Here is a 16,315-nt window from a genome sequence, read left to right on the forward strand (position 1 = left end):
GACCGTGCGAGATGAGGAATATGAAAGATATGCATGTTTTCCGCCGCCCGCCTACCCCTCCCCGAGTTTCGCAAAATTTAAAAATGGCGGTTATGCATGCGACGATGAGGAGCCATAATATTCTATTTGACCAGGTTAAACAAGTTCACGCAAGCCTGAAAATGCATTCAGAACCACGCTATGCAGGGTCCTCAGCAGTTCGTACTAACTGTCTGCGTCATCGGAAATGATGGTCAGCGCTTACACGGCACCAAATATTGGCGTCACTTCCTGGGCTCGGTTTCCACCCACGAATACGTCAGCGTTACATATCCGCCACATGGACAACCTCAGAAAGGCTGATCGTACAGTTACCAACCCGTCAATCCACAAGTCTTTGTTACCAGGGTGTCTGAATAATTTTATTCCAGGGAGGGATAGTCACAGTGACCGATGGGTTGAGTTAAATAGGAATTCAGATACCTCATGTTAATGTGGAGGGATTCGGTCATATTTAGTGAAGACTTCATACTGTCAGTGAAGCCATTGTACTCTGGAAAGCCGTACAGATGTTTCATCCTTGTTGGGGATCACCAGCAATGCGCACCTGACGAAACTCAGAGAGTTTTGAACCCGCGATCGGCCGGCCAGTGGTTGGAAACCTAACCGTTTGGCCAAGAGCGGCTGATCTGCAGTATGAATAGCTCTCACTGAGACACAACATGGCACCACATATCCTTCAGTAACGGAAAGCGACACCACGTAATCATATATTGACTGGCTACTCGAATGACGAATTTTCAGAAGGAAGTTGCATAATTCAGTGAAATTATCCTTCTTCTGAGCGGTTTACTGTTTCATAGTAATGTGAGTATATTTGATTATATTCACTGTGGCCTTGGACTAGAATTTCGCTCTTTTTGGACAAATCATTATTGCACATTGTCTAGGACCGTTTAGCGGACAATATTCAATCAGGTCGAAGACCAAGGGACTGTAGTTCACCATTTCGTTCCCTAACGAACTTGTCCGTATTGATAAATCAGGTGACCAAAGTCTCAGGTTTCCAACTGGAGGCCACATATGTATGTCCATAGTTATCTTCGAATCCACCCGTATTTGCTATTCATACACGTTGTCAGCTGGTCTTTGTTCGTCTCCTTCTCTCTTACAGAAATGGCCTTGACAGAGCGAAACAGTAACCAATTAGTGCCAACAGCTCCGGTCTGTACCGCCGAACATGAGGCAATTATGGAGGCCTTGCGAGCGTCGGAGAAGCTGATCGCTGAGCTAAATGAAACTATGGAGGAGAAACTGCAACGCGCCGAACAACTTAGAGAACAACGGTATGGATCCGATGCACTGCGTTGTGAGATAAAAATCGATTTGAACGTTAAATGCTATCAAATTCATGGCCTCTAGACCACACCCAAATCATAAACTAAACAGCAGGTTGGTGGTTTGCTTCCAACTTCAAGGGTGACTGCTCTCCATATTACATGTTCTTGGATTTGGATTTCCGGAACTCTGCTCTACTCTTTATCAATGTTTGCCTTTGTTCTTCTTTACGAGCAACTGTCTTTCAGTCACTCTAAATTGTCTTCTGCGAAGACCATTAATTTTTTTGGGATACATCGGTGGTTGCATTTTTGGCATGAACATATCTTGTTCACTGAACTTGTGAGTAGTTGATGCTTTAAATGGTGAAGGCACCAAGCCAAATGACTAGTTACAAGGGCTCTGGGTGACCAACAAACCGATTTTATTTGTGAGCATCCTGATTCAACAAGCGTCAGAAATAGGCAGCATCTAACGTACCTAAAGTGACTAGCAAGGGTAGAGGAGACAGAGTGGTTTATTGTCTTTAACTGTTAGTGCTTTCGTTGTAACATAATGAAGTTGATTATCAGAAGGTAACAAGCACTAACAAATGTCTGTTTTACCAGAATGATGATAATGCAGTAGTTAGGTGCACCTTAGTAAATATAGATACAATGCAAAAAGTGGAGTAAGCCAAGAGGCGACTTATCGTTTGAGGACAACTATTGAGGGTTCCTGAATGAAGTCCCAGACGTGTCTTCTCTGCAGTATAGCTGCCATACCTGCTCCGTAGTTTGCTTGGATACTTTTGGAGCTCGGTCGACTTCCTGTCCTGTGCCCGCGCGTGTGCGTCGGGCCGAGTTGTATGCCCATTTATTGGGTGCAGTGTGAAGTGAGGGGTGTCCCTTCGTGTTTGCTGCTTCCACGAACAGAAATACAACTTTACCTGATGTGGTTGAAGTACCTAAGCCTGGTGTGTGATGCAGTCAGCAGCCGCGTAAACGAAAATGGATGGGAAGTGGTAGTGTACATGTGGTCGGCTAAGTTTGCAAGTGGTTCAGAAACTGTCACGTGGTGCGAGCGTTTGTGTCGCGTGATCTAGTGAGTGACTGCTATATAACCACACTACTCATTGAACTACTTGAATAAATATGCTAGCTTCTGGTTCAGTAGAAGCAGCTATGTATGGTGTGCAGTGTGCTCACTGAGCGGTAAAAACTTATGGCAGCAGACTAGTACGCTTTAGAGATATCTACTGGATGTTCTAGTTTGAGACGCCTTCAAAGATAAGAAGTACCCATCGATAGAATCAACCGAAAAATTATATGAACAGACAACTTTCCTCATAGTGCATATTGGCGGAATGGTATCACACGTGAATTGCATCTTCATTGCAGCTTATCAGCAGTACATATGGTTCATTCTGACCTCTGGCCATTAAAAACTAAGTGTAGTCGTTTCCTCATTATAATACGAAAGCTCGAGTTAATGTGTGATTTGACATCCTAAGCATCCTAGTTATATCATATCGTCGGTGTGGGCAGTTTACACTAAGCTGACTTTTGTCACAGGTTGGTACTTTCAGGAATCACTTCCGTCGAAACCATAGTGTTTCTATAAGCGCCGTCCACTATAGTAGCTCGGAGTCTGCTGGTGTATTTTGAGTGACGCAAACATGCGTCCATATGCGCCGCTTTAGGTGGCTGCGGGGTAATTTACCATATCACTATTCTCTTGTTGTGTACGTTATATTGATATTGCGTCCGGTTAATTAAGAAGTATTTTGCTGAAAGTGGGACCACTTCTATTCACCTGTAACCCATTGAATGTTACTTATTCTGTGATCTTAACCCGAGAAAATCACCCTACTTGCGGTTTAAAGGCACAGAAAGTAGCTTGCTCTTGTTCACAAAAATAGTAACGTTTGCGTGCGTTCCCAATAAAAATAACTCACCTGATTGCGTAACAAATGCGAACTGACGATTATAGTGTCCGGCTGAAAATTGATTGTCTGGAACTTCCGTTCCACTCGAGTGACCAGTATCTGTGAACAACCTTTTCAAGATGCAATATCAGTAACCGCCTGAGCTGGCAATTGTTTACAGATAGTTTGAGACTCAATACCGTCTATTGTTTGCGAAATCCACTTGACTGGTAGCTGAATGTCTAAGTCCATCTGAGCTAATTTTACATTTACGGAAAAGAATATGGTTCTTGTGGAGGAATGCAACATGAAAATCAAAGGAATACTGGCATTCTGATAGGACAGGGTCGTGATGAGCTAACAAACAACAGGCAGTTTGTAAGTCAGTGTTATAAAATCCTGAAATTCGGGCCTTCGCGCTTGGATTCACTGTTTAAAAGATGAATAATCAAGTGATAAACCATACACGTAAGCTCCCTCACACACCTTGTGCACTGGCACCACAAGTGTCGTGGGAAAGTACGACCGAGGACTCACTCTTTGGACACTTTAATAGTGGTTTTCACATTTCCTCTGACCAATAGTGTGCACATAAATGACTTCTAATTACGAATCCATTTCTTTACGCTCAGTCTCTGGTATGATCCAGCTTAATTGACACTTGAAGGGTACCCTAGCCGATAAAATCCTTGGTGTGTTAAGCATGTTTGTATATAGAATATTGACTCATCACAACCTCCAAACTTATCCCGCTTTCAGTACACAGTCAAGACAAACTAAGATACCTGCTACACAAATGCTTGACGTTCTTTACTCCTTCACTTTAGTGAGCATGAACTGAAGGAAATGGGGATCGCCATTCACAATGAAATTGGAGTCACCGGGATATTCACACCAAAAGACGTAAGTGTAATTAGCCTTGTTTTGGTCACCTGACGTACTCAACGTCTTCAGTTTCAGTCATTCATCAATAACGTTCCTTCCTTCACAGACCCCTCATCTCGTCAACCTGAATGAAGACCCATCAATGTCTGAGTGTTTGATCTATTACCTAAAAGAAGGGAAAACCAGGTAAGACTCCATCCAGGTTTCTTCTTTGCCTATTATTATAAGAGTGAACTGACAACAACTTGTTTTTGTTTTCTAAATTTCATTGGTTGTAAGCAACAAAAATGCATTTACCCTTACTTTTTCATGAAGGTTCCAACCTGTAAGTGAAGCACAGTGTTTCCTCGCTTTCCAACAGATATTGATCTCACTAAAAAAGACGAATTTTTCACTAAAATTCCCAAATCCCATTCCAAACCAATGCTCTAGTCTTGGCAGCGTGTCACATGAGATCTGCATGAGATCTGCGCATCTGAGATGTGAATGCCGTTGGGTGTAAGATATTCATATCTACAACCAGTTATTTTCAGAAGGCGTAGTTCTTCAGAAGAGCCATTTCCCAAAAACAGGCGTGACAGTTCCCTGACGATTCACCTTACCAGAAAACTGTGTTTTCTTGTTTACATATTGAACAGATAAACCCCCTTTGGGTATCACAGCTCACCTTCGAGGGTAAAAGCAACCCCGTTAAAAGCCGAATGCTGTAGCTGAGTTGTAGTGTCTTTGTGGCATTTTTTAACCAGAAAAGACTAAGTCTAATTTTGTTAACGACCAGTTCATAGTAAGCACCAAGCACAGTGAAGCTTCTTAGGGAGCGCCGTACCGCGAAACTATGAAACCTGTCGTTTTGAACAAGGCACCGACATTTGGATGCATCCATTTCATCCGATAATATCGAACCTTAGCTCTTTTTATGCCACTGAAGGGAGGCAACGCCACCGGTGAATTATTTGCAGGTGTTCATTATCCGCACAAGTTTCCCAGCTGCAAAACCTTTACAAATGGAGTAAAACTCTCTACGCCGAAATGTTGCATTTTGTTACATACGTGCCCAAAATACACATCCTAAACTTTTTTGTAATCGCGCCTTTGTGCTTATTTGACGTTCACGACTTGCCTGAATACCTAGACCGTTTTCTGAAATGGTTGTTACAAATGGGTAAAACTCTCTACGCCGAAATGTTGCATTTTGTTACATACGTGCCCAAAATACACATCCTAAACTTTTTTGTAATCGCGCCTTTGTGCTTATTTGACGTTCACGACTTGCCTGAATACCTAGACCGTTTTCTGAAATGGTTGCATTTTACCGTGAGCCGGAATCTCCTGGTCCAAAATTTTGGTGACAGCCTTTTTCGCGGTCGAAGTCAAGTGAGAAAGATGCTATTTTTGAGAGTTTTTCGTCGTTGTAGTCGAGACAGATGATACAGTCTCCAACATACTGAGTTCTAGGCTTTGTTGAAACGTGGTTCGTGGTTTGGATTTTCCAATGAACCCATTAGAATTTTCATACGCAGACACAAAAATGCTTAGTTTTTTTCATTCAATCTTGTTTCCACCAATGTCAGATTTACAGTGTTCATCTATCGGTAAATAACAACAGTAATGTAATGGAGCAAAATTACAAGACCGCACCCCAAAACGAGTTACGTAGCCTCTTTGTTGCATAGAACTCGTTTAGAATGTGTTATATCTTTTTTAACTGAAAGAGGCTTCATCTGACTTACCTAAATGGTTTCTCTCTTTCAGAGTAGGCCAGTTACACACCGAATCCGTTGTAGAAATTGGTTTGAGCGGAGAATTTATTTTGAAGGAACATTGCATTTTCTTCAATGATAAAGGTGAGTCTTGAGATGGCACAACCAATGTGGCTTTAAACCTGTTGTCATGTGCGTACATACTCCTTGCCAAGGTCTTATTTATTTGTTGTTCACTCACACCTCGGGGTAGATATTGTTCGTATTTGAAGTGTTATTCACATCTTAAAAGACTTCTAAGTAGAATCTGTTATTTATTGAGAAAACATTGAAGGGAATAGCCAGACAGACGGTAGTTTGGTGCTTAACGTTCACTGCTCGTCCGAAAACGCTCTGGGTGATTCACCATACAGGTGAGTGATAAGAAAACGGAGGACGAATAACGCTGTCAGACGAAATTAGAGTTGACATATCCCTGTGAGAACCGCCTCGCAGTTATTAACCCGCACTTCTTCTGAACCATGGATAGTTTACAGGCAACCGCTTGGACACCAGGCTACAACAGAAGAAACGCAGCCAAATTTTGTGGTTAGGAAATGCCGCGCATCGAAGGAATTATCCGACTGGAATAAACTGAATACTGAGAAGTTATCAAAATCTGTTAAGGTATCCTACGGATAGACGTCGTATTTCTGAGCACAAACCACGGCTGCAAAGAAAGTTGGGGCAAACTGTGCGCTGTATATTCTACACATTCTTAGAAAACCTCCTCTTCGGGAGAAGATATTTTGTTTATTTGATCACCAAGATGTCTTGGAAAATGTTTCAAGATTATTCTGATGAATTTCTTGTGGATCTACGGTTCACAGTATGTCTGTTCTTAGTGGTGGGCATGTGGTTAATAAAGCTAGTGAGATCATGTGCGGTGTCAGTAATTAGGACACGAAAAAAAATGGAATAATGAGATGGTTTCGTTCAGCTTGCTGAAATGTTCCATTGACCGAGGTTTAAATGCATCCCATGTCTTAAATTTTGCCTCAAATGTTTGGTCTGCTGGTCGAGGAGTGAATGCTTCCGGCAAATCACACAAACTAATGCCGCTTGTGTACAACATAGATTCCATGACCACAGAAATGAATCTGCAAGAGAGTTCGTTTTCTACTGCTAGAAGCTGGTTAGAAAGCTGCCGGGTTGATAAATACAATAGTATAGTTGATAAATCAATAGAAAATTTATCACATCGAGCCCAAACTTACAGTGATTATCGACATGCCTCTAATGATTGCAGGTTAGGAATTCAGTAAATGAACAAAGTTGACAGCAGTGTTGACCAGAATTCACACAGAACGATCTTGAGCAAAACGGCAGCCCTGATTGAAGCGGAAATACCACGGATATATTTCGGAATCCACATTGTCAAATGTACTGAAAGTGAAAATGTGGCAATTTTAGCATATCACAGAGTATATACCGATCCTAAAGCAGACTTGCGAATTGGCTGACGCTGTGTATCGACAGGTTCCATAACGCCATGGCAGCACTCTTACGACTGTGTGGTGTTTAACTTAGATTTAAAAACCCTAATTACATGCTCAATCTACAGAGTTTGAAAGGTATGGTCTGGGCATATTATAAGTCAGTGTTAACTAATTCAACTTAAACTACAACTGTGATTCCATTATTTTTTAACCGTAGTTATAATCCCCAGCTCGCAGCGCCTTGGTAATCACACCTACGCGGATCATTGCCGTAAACATAAGATGTGATTAAAATGATCTGAGGACGTCTTACATTTCGGGTGTGTTCCGACTGACCAACAAAATCACTGAGTGAACACATCAGGAAATAAGTAGGGGAGTTCACGGTTTACAGTGAGTCTGAACCATTATAAGACAAAAGCCACACAAATGCATAAAAATGATCTGAGGGTTTGACATTTATATAGTCTTGAGTGACAGTTCATGCATTACATCTGATGATCCAAGCATTCTTTGGTTATCAATCCATACGGCTGATCAAGACTTACTCATACTAAGCTCCTTTTTTGGATATATTTGGAAGCATCTTTTAATCTGATAAATTTATTTTTCCGATTTTCTACATTTTTTCCTCAAGCCTTTTGCACACTATTTGGATGCTGATCCGGCGCAGTTTTTATGGATGTCCATAAATGAATGTGTCAGATTGAGGTGTTTGTTCAGTTGATCCTAGGAATTGTCCCCAAGTGTATATGATTACCTTTAAACTTGTATGTCATAGAAGTGGCACGCTGCATTCGTTGGAAGCGTAAATTTTTATGTATTTTTCTGCGTCAGCATCATCAGAGGCAGTACAATCAGTGCAATGAAGCGTCACTACCATACATTCTGACGTACATTACGTGCAAATACACCGGTATCAAAGGATTTGTGTGATAACATATTAGGAGTAAATATGGTTAGGCAGTTACTTTGTCATGCACCTGGAAAACCTGGCTGGTTCTTGGGGACTATTTTGTTACTGTGCACTCCACCAACGTGAATTAACCACGGTTATCTACAGATAGTGCTGGCCGATGGCTGTAGTGTTAGAGAAATTGTCCTCAGATAGGAGAGAAGGAACGAGGAAAGGAAGGAAGGAATGCAGATATGCAGGCAGGCAATCAAGCCGTTGGAATTCTGTAGTGCAGGAAATGTTATAATGTTATAATCTACTGACGTTTATAACTCTCACGACCAGCGTAGAACCACAGGTGGTGAAAATTCCAAGGCTTTTCCTGATATTCGATTAAAAAGACATAAAATCATAATCGTGAGTATACCGTCTTCCATTCAGGAATTGTCCATTTTGAACCTTGTGCGAATGCCGAGTGCTACGTAAACGGAAGTTTGGTGAAAGAAAGAATTGAACTCTTCAGTGGAGCTCGTGTCATCCTGGGCAAAAGTCATGTGTTTCGATTCAATAACCCAGTGAAAGGTACGTACTTTTTGACAGATATTGAGACAGTCAGCGTTGGTGAGTGAAATGCACTGTTAGTGTATGTTGGAAGCTCAAAATTTTTAGTATGGCTCATGCCTACCCGTGTAATGACGTCTTAGGTAGGTTGTTCCCCCAGTACGGAGCTGACTACTGCCACAAAATGTGAATAAACTGCCATTCGAAGTCACAAATAAGTTATTTTTATTCTTATATTACTACATAATGTTAATAATAAGAATACTAATAATAGTTCCATTGTCTCCATTTTAGCACGTGATAAAAAGGCCAGTTCGGCTGACCTATCGGGTAAGTCTAGTCAAGACAACCGGGTATAAGTAGTTGCTCCGTTTGGTCCTTGATAGTATATATTTGTATAATAGGCTTATATGTTCCTTATGGATACCGGATTTGACTACGTGGTCACAACTGTCCTCCTACATTAGGCACCACTCCCAAGATTGACGGATGGATAGAGACTGGACAGCCCAGCTGCTTTCTCTCTGTCCAGGGCTCGTCTGGATGGCCTAGGCTCCAAACTACCGTCAATCTCATTCTGTGCTTGGATAAAAGATTGGACGTGCACAGATAGGCACTCATTTGTGAGCTGGGAAAATGCTAACTGGAGAGACTCTGTTGGGTTGCTCGGTATTAGCATTCTTCAACTGAATGTTATACATACGAAATAACTCATTGTTTTTGGGACGATATTCAAAACATGGAAGTATTTCTTCATAGTTGAGAAGATTTTGGGATTTTTACTTGGGATTCCATCCTACATGCGGAGCAAACCCACGCTGAACAGCTAAAGCGCACTTTACAGCTGTTTTATCTTCATTGGGAATCATTAATAATGCGAACCTGACAAAACGCAAAGGAGTTTCGAATCACGGCCTTCTGTCTAGCAGTTTGAACGCTCAGCCAAGATTAGCTGGTAATCCTTGTAGTTATCTGGCCCTTAGACAAGATATAGCGCCACCCACACATCATTCACGGATCCCACATCATGCAGCCAGGTGTTGATTGACCCCTCGAGTGACGACTTCTCAGTTGGAGGGTTCACTTATCATTTGAATTATCCTTCCCGCGAGCTAATTATGGTTTGTTGGTAGTTTGAAGAGGCTTATTAAAGTATTTTCCTTCGAATGGTGTCATTCACAACAATGATAGAAACTGTCGGGCAGACCGCTGTAGATTTCTCCTGCTTTACATCTCATCAGGTAGGCGTGGTCCCCGAAATCTCTTCAACCTCACTTAGTAGCCATTATACCTATATTAATATAGTGACGAGATCCTCCTAATTTGCCACTTGCTGATGTAGTGATGCTGCCTTCCTGTGCCATCAAACACTAAAGAAACGAGTGGAAAGTAGTACGATCATTTGGAGAAGTTCATATGCAAAACTCCATTTTGAAAAGGAATTTACATAATTAATTCACTTGTGATTTTCTCCAAAAATTTTTTTCCATTTTGGCCAGGACGAATTTCGTCGCCAGATAAGTAAGGCGTAGTCGGTCAAGAATTAGCTTTGCTTTTCCACAAGCATAATGAAAAGTTTTTTACAGAGTTTGAATCACCGTCCCCGAGATGGGAGGTGACAAATTTTAAAAAAAATAACCATAAGGGATGATATAGTGAAAGGAAGAAGGCCTTTGCCGCGGAGTTATTTATTAGAAAATACCAACTGACCCCTTACAGACCATTGGACAGAGAAGCAAAACTCTCATTTACATCTGATTTACAAAAACTGGACATCCATCTCCTGAACGCGTCTTCTTAAACTTTCCTGAATATTCATTGTCTCCAATTATTCATTGCTCAAATTCAAGCAACTGCTACAAATCGACCCCACAAATTCCGAAACAAATCTCCCTTTTTCAAGAGACGCAAAGCGAATTTCCAAGAACAAAACATACTACTCTAATGCCTCCACATCAGTAGTATCACCGTTACAATAGTATTTGATCAGCGATCAACAGAGCTTGAGGTTCTCATGCTCAGAAGAGACGGCAAAATTTACATTCGTGAAGGCTGCGTCTGACACACCAGAGAGAGAAATATTTTTGGAGAAATATTTTTCGGAGTGACAGTGGATTAGATGTTTGTACCAAATAATATATTCTAATGAGATGTTTGGAAAATGCTTTCAATGTACTGGACTGCAACTCATCAGAATACCAACATGCTCAAGAAATGAGATCACATTTAGATCACAGCACAACTAAATGTGCTGTCGTATATGATACTTGGATTTTGGCTTATTGCATTCTTCTTATTTTAGCCCACTTCGAACAATCTCTCTTCCAAATTATTTGAGGGGAACAGCTGGCAGAACTAGCGTTATCTTTCTTCATTTAACTCATGGTAACATCGTGTGGTTTCCCTATAAGTAGGCGTATTTGCCAATGAATTTAATGTGGTTAGTTTACTTGGTAGCATCACATGACAAATAAACAGGGGGCATGTGTTCACTAAAGGTAGCCGTTTGAACAAAAAATCTGAGTTCGAATTAATTTCACCCGCACACTTGATTTTCCGGAAGTACATATGCCTAATTTGCACTTGTCTCTGAAACTCAAATTGGCTGAACTGAATTAGGAATCCAGATGCATGTCGAAGCATTCTGATATTTAATTCGGTTTGACCATATTGATCTCGCTCTTTGAGGTTCTGCGACCTTTTTACTGCACATACATGCAAGCGGAGGCATCTACGTGGAAATCAACACACCATAAAGTAATGTGGGTTTCACAAGACGCGTTGGGAATTTAACAGATCCGTAGAGGCTTTCTTTAAAACTCTCTCTTGAAGAAGATACACACTCGTTGCAAATAATCTCCGATTCAGGTGAATTTCCCAGACTATCCAGCAATTTAACCGTTCCATCGCACCTTCGTCAAAGAAGGTAGCCCTCATTACCTTCAGTCTGATATTCGTGAGACCCGTTGAATACCATTTCACTGAATTGTGCTAAGAGTGTACTCAGATTGAGAAACGCTCATCGGCACACGGCTTTCCTTCCGCGGCTTTTCATCTGAGACATTCCAGATGGTTATGAAAGTTCTAGACTATCACACTCATATTGTCTTCTTTCAGGCTGTAGCTACTACTGCCCATCTACTTACCAGCTCACATAGCCAGACAAAGTGAATGTGATGCAAAATTACTTTTCAACCGGCTGTCAAATTATTGATCATGAGGCTTGTAGGCTTTTGGCCAAGGCACAATTTAACCGACTCCCAAAATGAACACCACGTTTTTCTGAGTGCCCTAGAATCCTAGCATGCACTGCTTGTAAGATCTAGTTGAATTCGAAACATAAAAATCTTTCCACAAACATCGCTCGCTGCTGAAATAAAGCACTGTCCTTGTTTGAAACACCCGGAAAAGGGTTGACAATTTTTCACGCCACGAGTTTCATGATACCTTCTCAAGAATGAACATAAACTTTCCCGTCTCTAGTTAGTTTTGAACTTCTACCGTTGACTGAATGATTGAAATATTGGCCCCCTCAGCTGACTCAAAAACAACATCAATTATGTTTTCATGGCCGTGGACCTTGTCATCGTTGTGCTGAACGTCATCGTTGTCGTTGTCTTCCCATTAAGCCTCATCAAGATATTATCAGAATAGCTTTCAGCAGGAGGAGCAGTATGCTTTGATTGGATATAATACAAGCCTAAAAGCTTCTACTGACCGATGTCAGCATCAAAGCACAGATGCTTTGCCTTATGCAAATCAAGTCGTGTCACCCATCATACACTCATGGGTTAATTTACGGTCGCCGTAAAACAAAACGGTTGATGATTTTGTGGAATTATAAATGTGTTCATTGAACTAAATTACAAAAAGTTTAGTATATAGAGCGGGACTTATTAGCATTGATGAATACCTTCTTTAGTAAGAATATATTACAAGCGAATCTGGAATAACCTACCCTTAAACAGAAAAACCCTTAAATTATACTCACAAACAATGTGGAGACTGTGGCTTATTGAAATCCAAGCTGAGCTTCAAGACACACTATTTGAAGTAGTATAACATCTCTGTGAGGTTAATCCGAAGCATGGAGAAATGAGGTACCAGATTCAGTTCTTCCAAACATGCACATGGCAATTATATTGACCAAAACCATTATTATTGAGAACAGTGCAAACGAGATTATGAGAGTGATGTTGTCTACCTTTGGATTCTCCAACGGCTTCTTATCAAACAAACTTATGCCGTTCTATTCATTACTACTTTGCACGTCGAAAAGCTGTGAACGAGAACTCGAACGACTATCGCCTGAATCTTTTAGTTGATCGAACCATGAGTACCACATCTACCTAATGAGCACTAAGCAGAATAGAACCAACAATGAGTAGTAGAGGAAAACCGATTAGACCGCCATATTTACCACAAAGGAAGAATAAATATCCTAAATTTAAATCCAAACAAACCCAGAAGCTGATTCTGGAACATTATAAAAGATGAATCAGTTCGGCATCTGTTTTTATGTATCACCTTCGAAAATCTCATAAGTAAATCAGTTCGTCCTGCGAGGCACGTACGAATGGAGATCAAGTAAGATGATACAAAATGGAGTAAAATCTGTCGATTTTCTCCCCTGACCAGCCAAAACAGAACTAAATTAGGATACAACTCCAGGTGTTGTCCAACCAGTTTTCCCATGCCACTAGGAATTAAAATTTCACCCTAGCATAGTGTTGTTGTTCAGGATGATAATTTTTGCTTGTGTTGCACAGCAAGCATGATAGAATCAATCGACTGGAGCTATGCAATTTGCGAGCTTTTGGACAAGCAAGGTGTGGACCTGAGAAAAGAGATGGAAGATCGTCTACTTGAAATGGAGCAACAGTTCCGCCGAGAACGGGAAGAGTCTAACAGACGTTTTGAGGAGCAGCGACGGGTGAGTTTGCTGTGAAGCACGCCATAAGAGTACTTTCAGGGCGGCTGTTTAACATGACCTGATCAGTAAAAGTATAGATTGATTTGTCTCTTTGAAACGTTTCCCAAGAGAAACTGAGGCTGTATCGAACCACTGAAATTCCTCGTCTCATTCCGTCCCTGTTAATCAGTGGTTTGTTTAAATGATCAGTTTTTCTCAGAGGTAGAAGGATTGGGAATCCCAGGTAACACAGTTAGCTGTGTTCTGAAAGCATCAGCGAACTTAAGTATTTGTGGTCTATTCTGGTATTTTCCGTCTTGTAAGTAGTACACCTGATAAGGTGATGAGTACAACACAGTTCTAGTGTTTAAACCAAAGCATATATTCCGCTCAATGTATTGATTCCTTCTTTCACAAAACCCTTGATCCTACTCCTACACTTCTTGTCGAGGAAGCTAAGGATCCCTAGAGAAGCTGTTCTTCACCCAGTAGTGCATGAGTTATCGACTCACCTCTCTGAAGAAAATTGCGTCATTTCGATCTTACGGTTCTAAACTGACTAGAGTGAGGGTGCAATTGCTGCGGCGCTACGGAATGCTTGCTTATGGTGACAAAACTTGTAACTGTAGGACAAGTTTGGTACCTGAAGTTTTTCGAAGTCCTATTTACTAATGAGAGGCAATTGGTTATGTTCAGTTGATTATTTATTTTGGTGGGCTGAAACTTGGAGGAACCTAAGTTGACAAAAGGGCTGCCTACTCTTCTGTGCTTCCTCGTAAAGCGGGTAATTCAAAGAACCTATGATATCTGACTTTGGAATTTCATTAGAATAGCCCATTTTCACGCATATTGTCTGTGACGGTTCAGAAATTACGGGGCTATTTTGGTTTCTTTCACTCGATTGAAGTACCTATTTTGAACTGAGAGGTTTCCAAATAAAGAGCCTGGATCATTACATGGTGTGCGAAGTTGTGAGACTCCGTAACCAATGCAGCTATATTGTGGGATGTTCTTGAAACCTACGCACGTCTGTTGAACAATACCGTGGTCCTCCCTGTTGGAGGTTTGAGCATTTATGGTGGCTTGTTCTTTAAAAAATGCAACGTACTAGCAGTTTCCACCAGACACCAATACCTTGTGGTCATGCCTCTGAATAAAAAAAACTTCCGATGGGGACCTAATCGTCTCTTCGCTAGATTTGGGTATCCTGATTCGAACAACCAGGAGTAATCTCGTAATCCACCGGCTGGCACGTGATCTCTTAATTACTGCATAAAATAAGGCAGGTAAGTGACGGTAAGCTGATGTTCGTTAATAGTCACTTCAGTGTGGTTCGTTCAGAAATGCATGTGAAGGAATCTCGCAAACCAGGGGAGGGAATTTTTTGTTGGTTTACAACGTCTGCTTTCACTACAACCGGCTATAGCCTTGACCATACCTAAACTGACTCTTGAAATGTTTTGAATGTCCTGTTACGGCTGGCTAAAAGCTCAGGTATATGTACATTTCGAGGGGTGGAGTATGCAAGTTGATTTCAATTCTCCAGCCACAAGCCACGTGCCGAAGTACACGACCTGATCGGCGTTACCAGCGTAGTGTGACGAGTTCATCTATCGAGGAAGAGTGAAATTTCTCGAGGACGATTCGGCCTATCTCATCAGTAATTTTCCAATGTTTCCACCAGACTAAGTGCTCTGGAGGCACTTTCAAGGACTCGACGCTGCGGCTACGCCTTCGATTTATAAAGTAAGACCGACTGAACCACAGCGTTGACAGCCAAACTGATGTCACTTCGAAGCCACAACTATCGGAGGTTAGCAAACGTTGTCTTGACCTTCTTACTTTATCTTTCTTCAGTCTGTTGGGACTTGTGTAGTTGCTGAGATGGACTTCCAGATTAAGGTTTGATCCTTTTCGAATATGGGTACGAGTTTTGAGAAGCTTCATTGTGTCGGGATTTGGTGTTCATTTCGGTTTTCAGTAAGATTGCAAGATACCCACGCAAGATTCACCAGCTTTTTTGAAATGTGCGGGATACCAACCGTCTGCACCAGTTGAGATTTTACTCTAGTATCACTTACTTTCGAAGAACAGGGCTGCACAGACCTGGCCAGGCTTGAGGACGCAGGAGGTGAGATATTGCTGTCTGAATCGTAATTCGCCTGCACATAGCAATTGCCTTTTGAGAAACAACAGACTTCGAGTTTTAAAGGTGCTTCGATTGTATTAGATGACGTGCTGGTGGTCGTGATAAACTGTTGTGCGATCATAGTGTGAGGTTATTAGTTCAAAGTTTTCGAGCCTGTCCGTCTTCGGGAAAAGTAGCATCCCAAATCCCATGAGTACTGACATGCTGGTTGCCTGCAAAAAACAACCCGCTTCATTCACAATCCCATCCAGAAGGATAGTATGAATCTATCTCCAAGCCACCTCGAAGTACGATCTTCCGCAGTGCGGGAGCACGCGGTTCTTCATTTAGCTGCTTTCTATTGACCCTTCAGGAACAGTTTAACAGAAGCGTATTGAGTCCCAGGCACTGTAGTCATTGTGGTGAGAGCGTACTGGATACCTGTAGCACTGAAATCCGACCACTGCCACAAGGCGAAAGCTTTGGGTTTGGTGAATGCGTATGAAGGTAGACTCAACTGGGCAGGGCTCAAA

The 16,315-nt window shown here is 41.6% G+C and overlaps 1 protein-coding gene across 1 annotated transcript in view; it reads left to right on the top strand.

The window, feature by feature from the left end:
- Positions 1-16,315, top strand: part of T265_05691 (hypothetical protein) — a gene marked incomplete at both ends in the record, with an annotated part of 120,436 nt that overhangs the window by 37,577 nt on the left and 66,544 nt on the right. The window contains 7 exons of the mRNA XM_009170760.1: positions 1,154-1,325; positions 4,051-4,126; positions 4,215-4,294; positions 5,861-5,952; positions 8,623-8,763; positions 9,037-9,072; positions 13,512-13,675. Coding sequence (XP_009169024.1) covers positions 1,154-1,325; positions 4,051-4,126; positions 4,215-4,294; positions 5,861-5,952; positions 8,623-8,763; positions 9,037-9,072; positions 13,512-13,675 — 761 coding nt within the window. The remainder of the gene's footprint in view (positions 1-1,153; positions 1,326-4,050; positions 4,127-4,214; positions 4,295-5,860; positions 5,953-8,622; positions 8,764-9,036; positions 9,073-13,511; positions 13,676-16,315) is intronic.

The sequence above is a fragment of the Opisthorchis viverrini genome (assembly GCF_000715545.1).
Source record: "Opisthorchis viverrini unplaced genomic scaffold opera_v5_108, whole genome shotgun sequence".
NCBI classification, from domain to species: Eukaryota; Metazoa; Platyhelminthes; class Trematoda; order Opisthorchiida; family Opisthorchiidae; genus Opisthorchis; species Opisthorchis viverrini.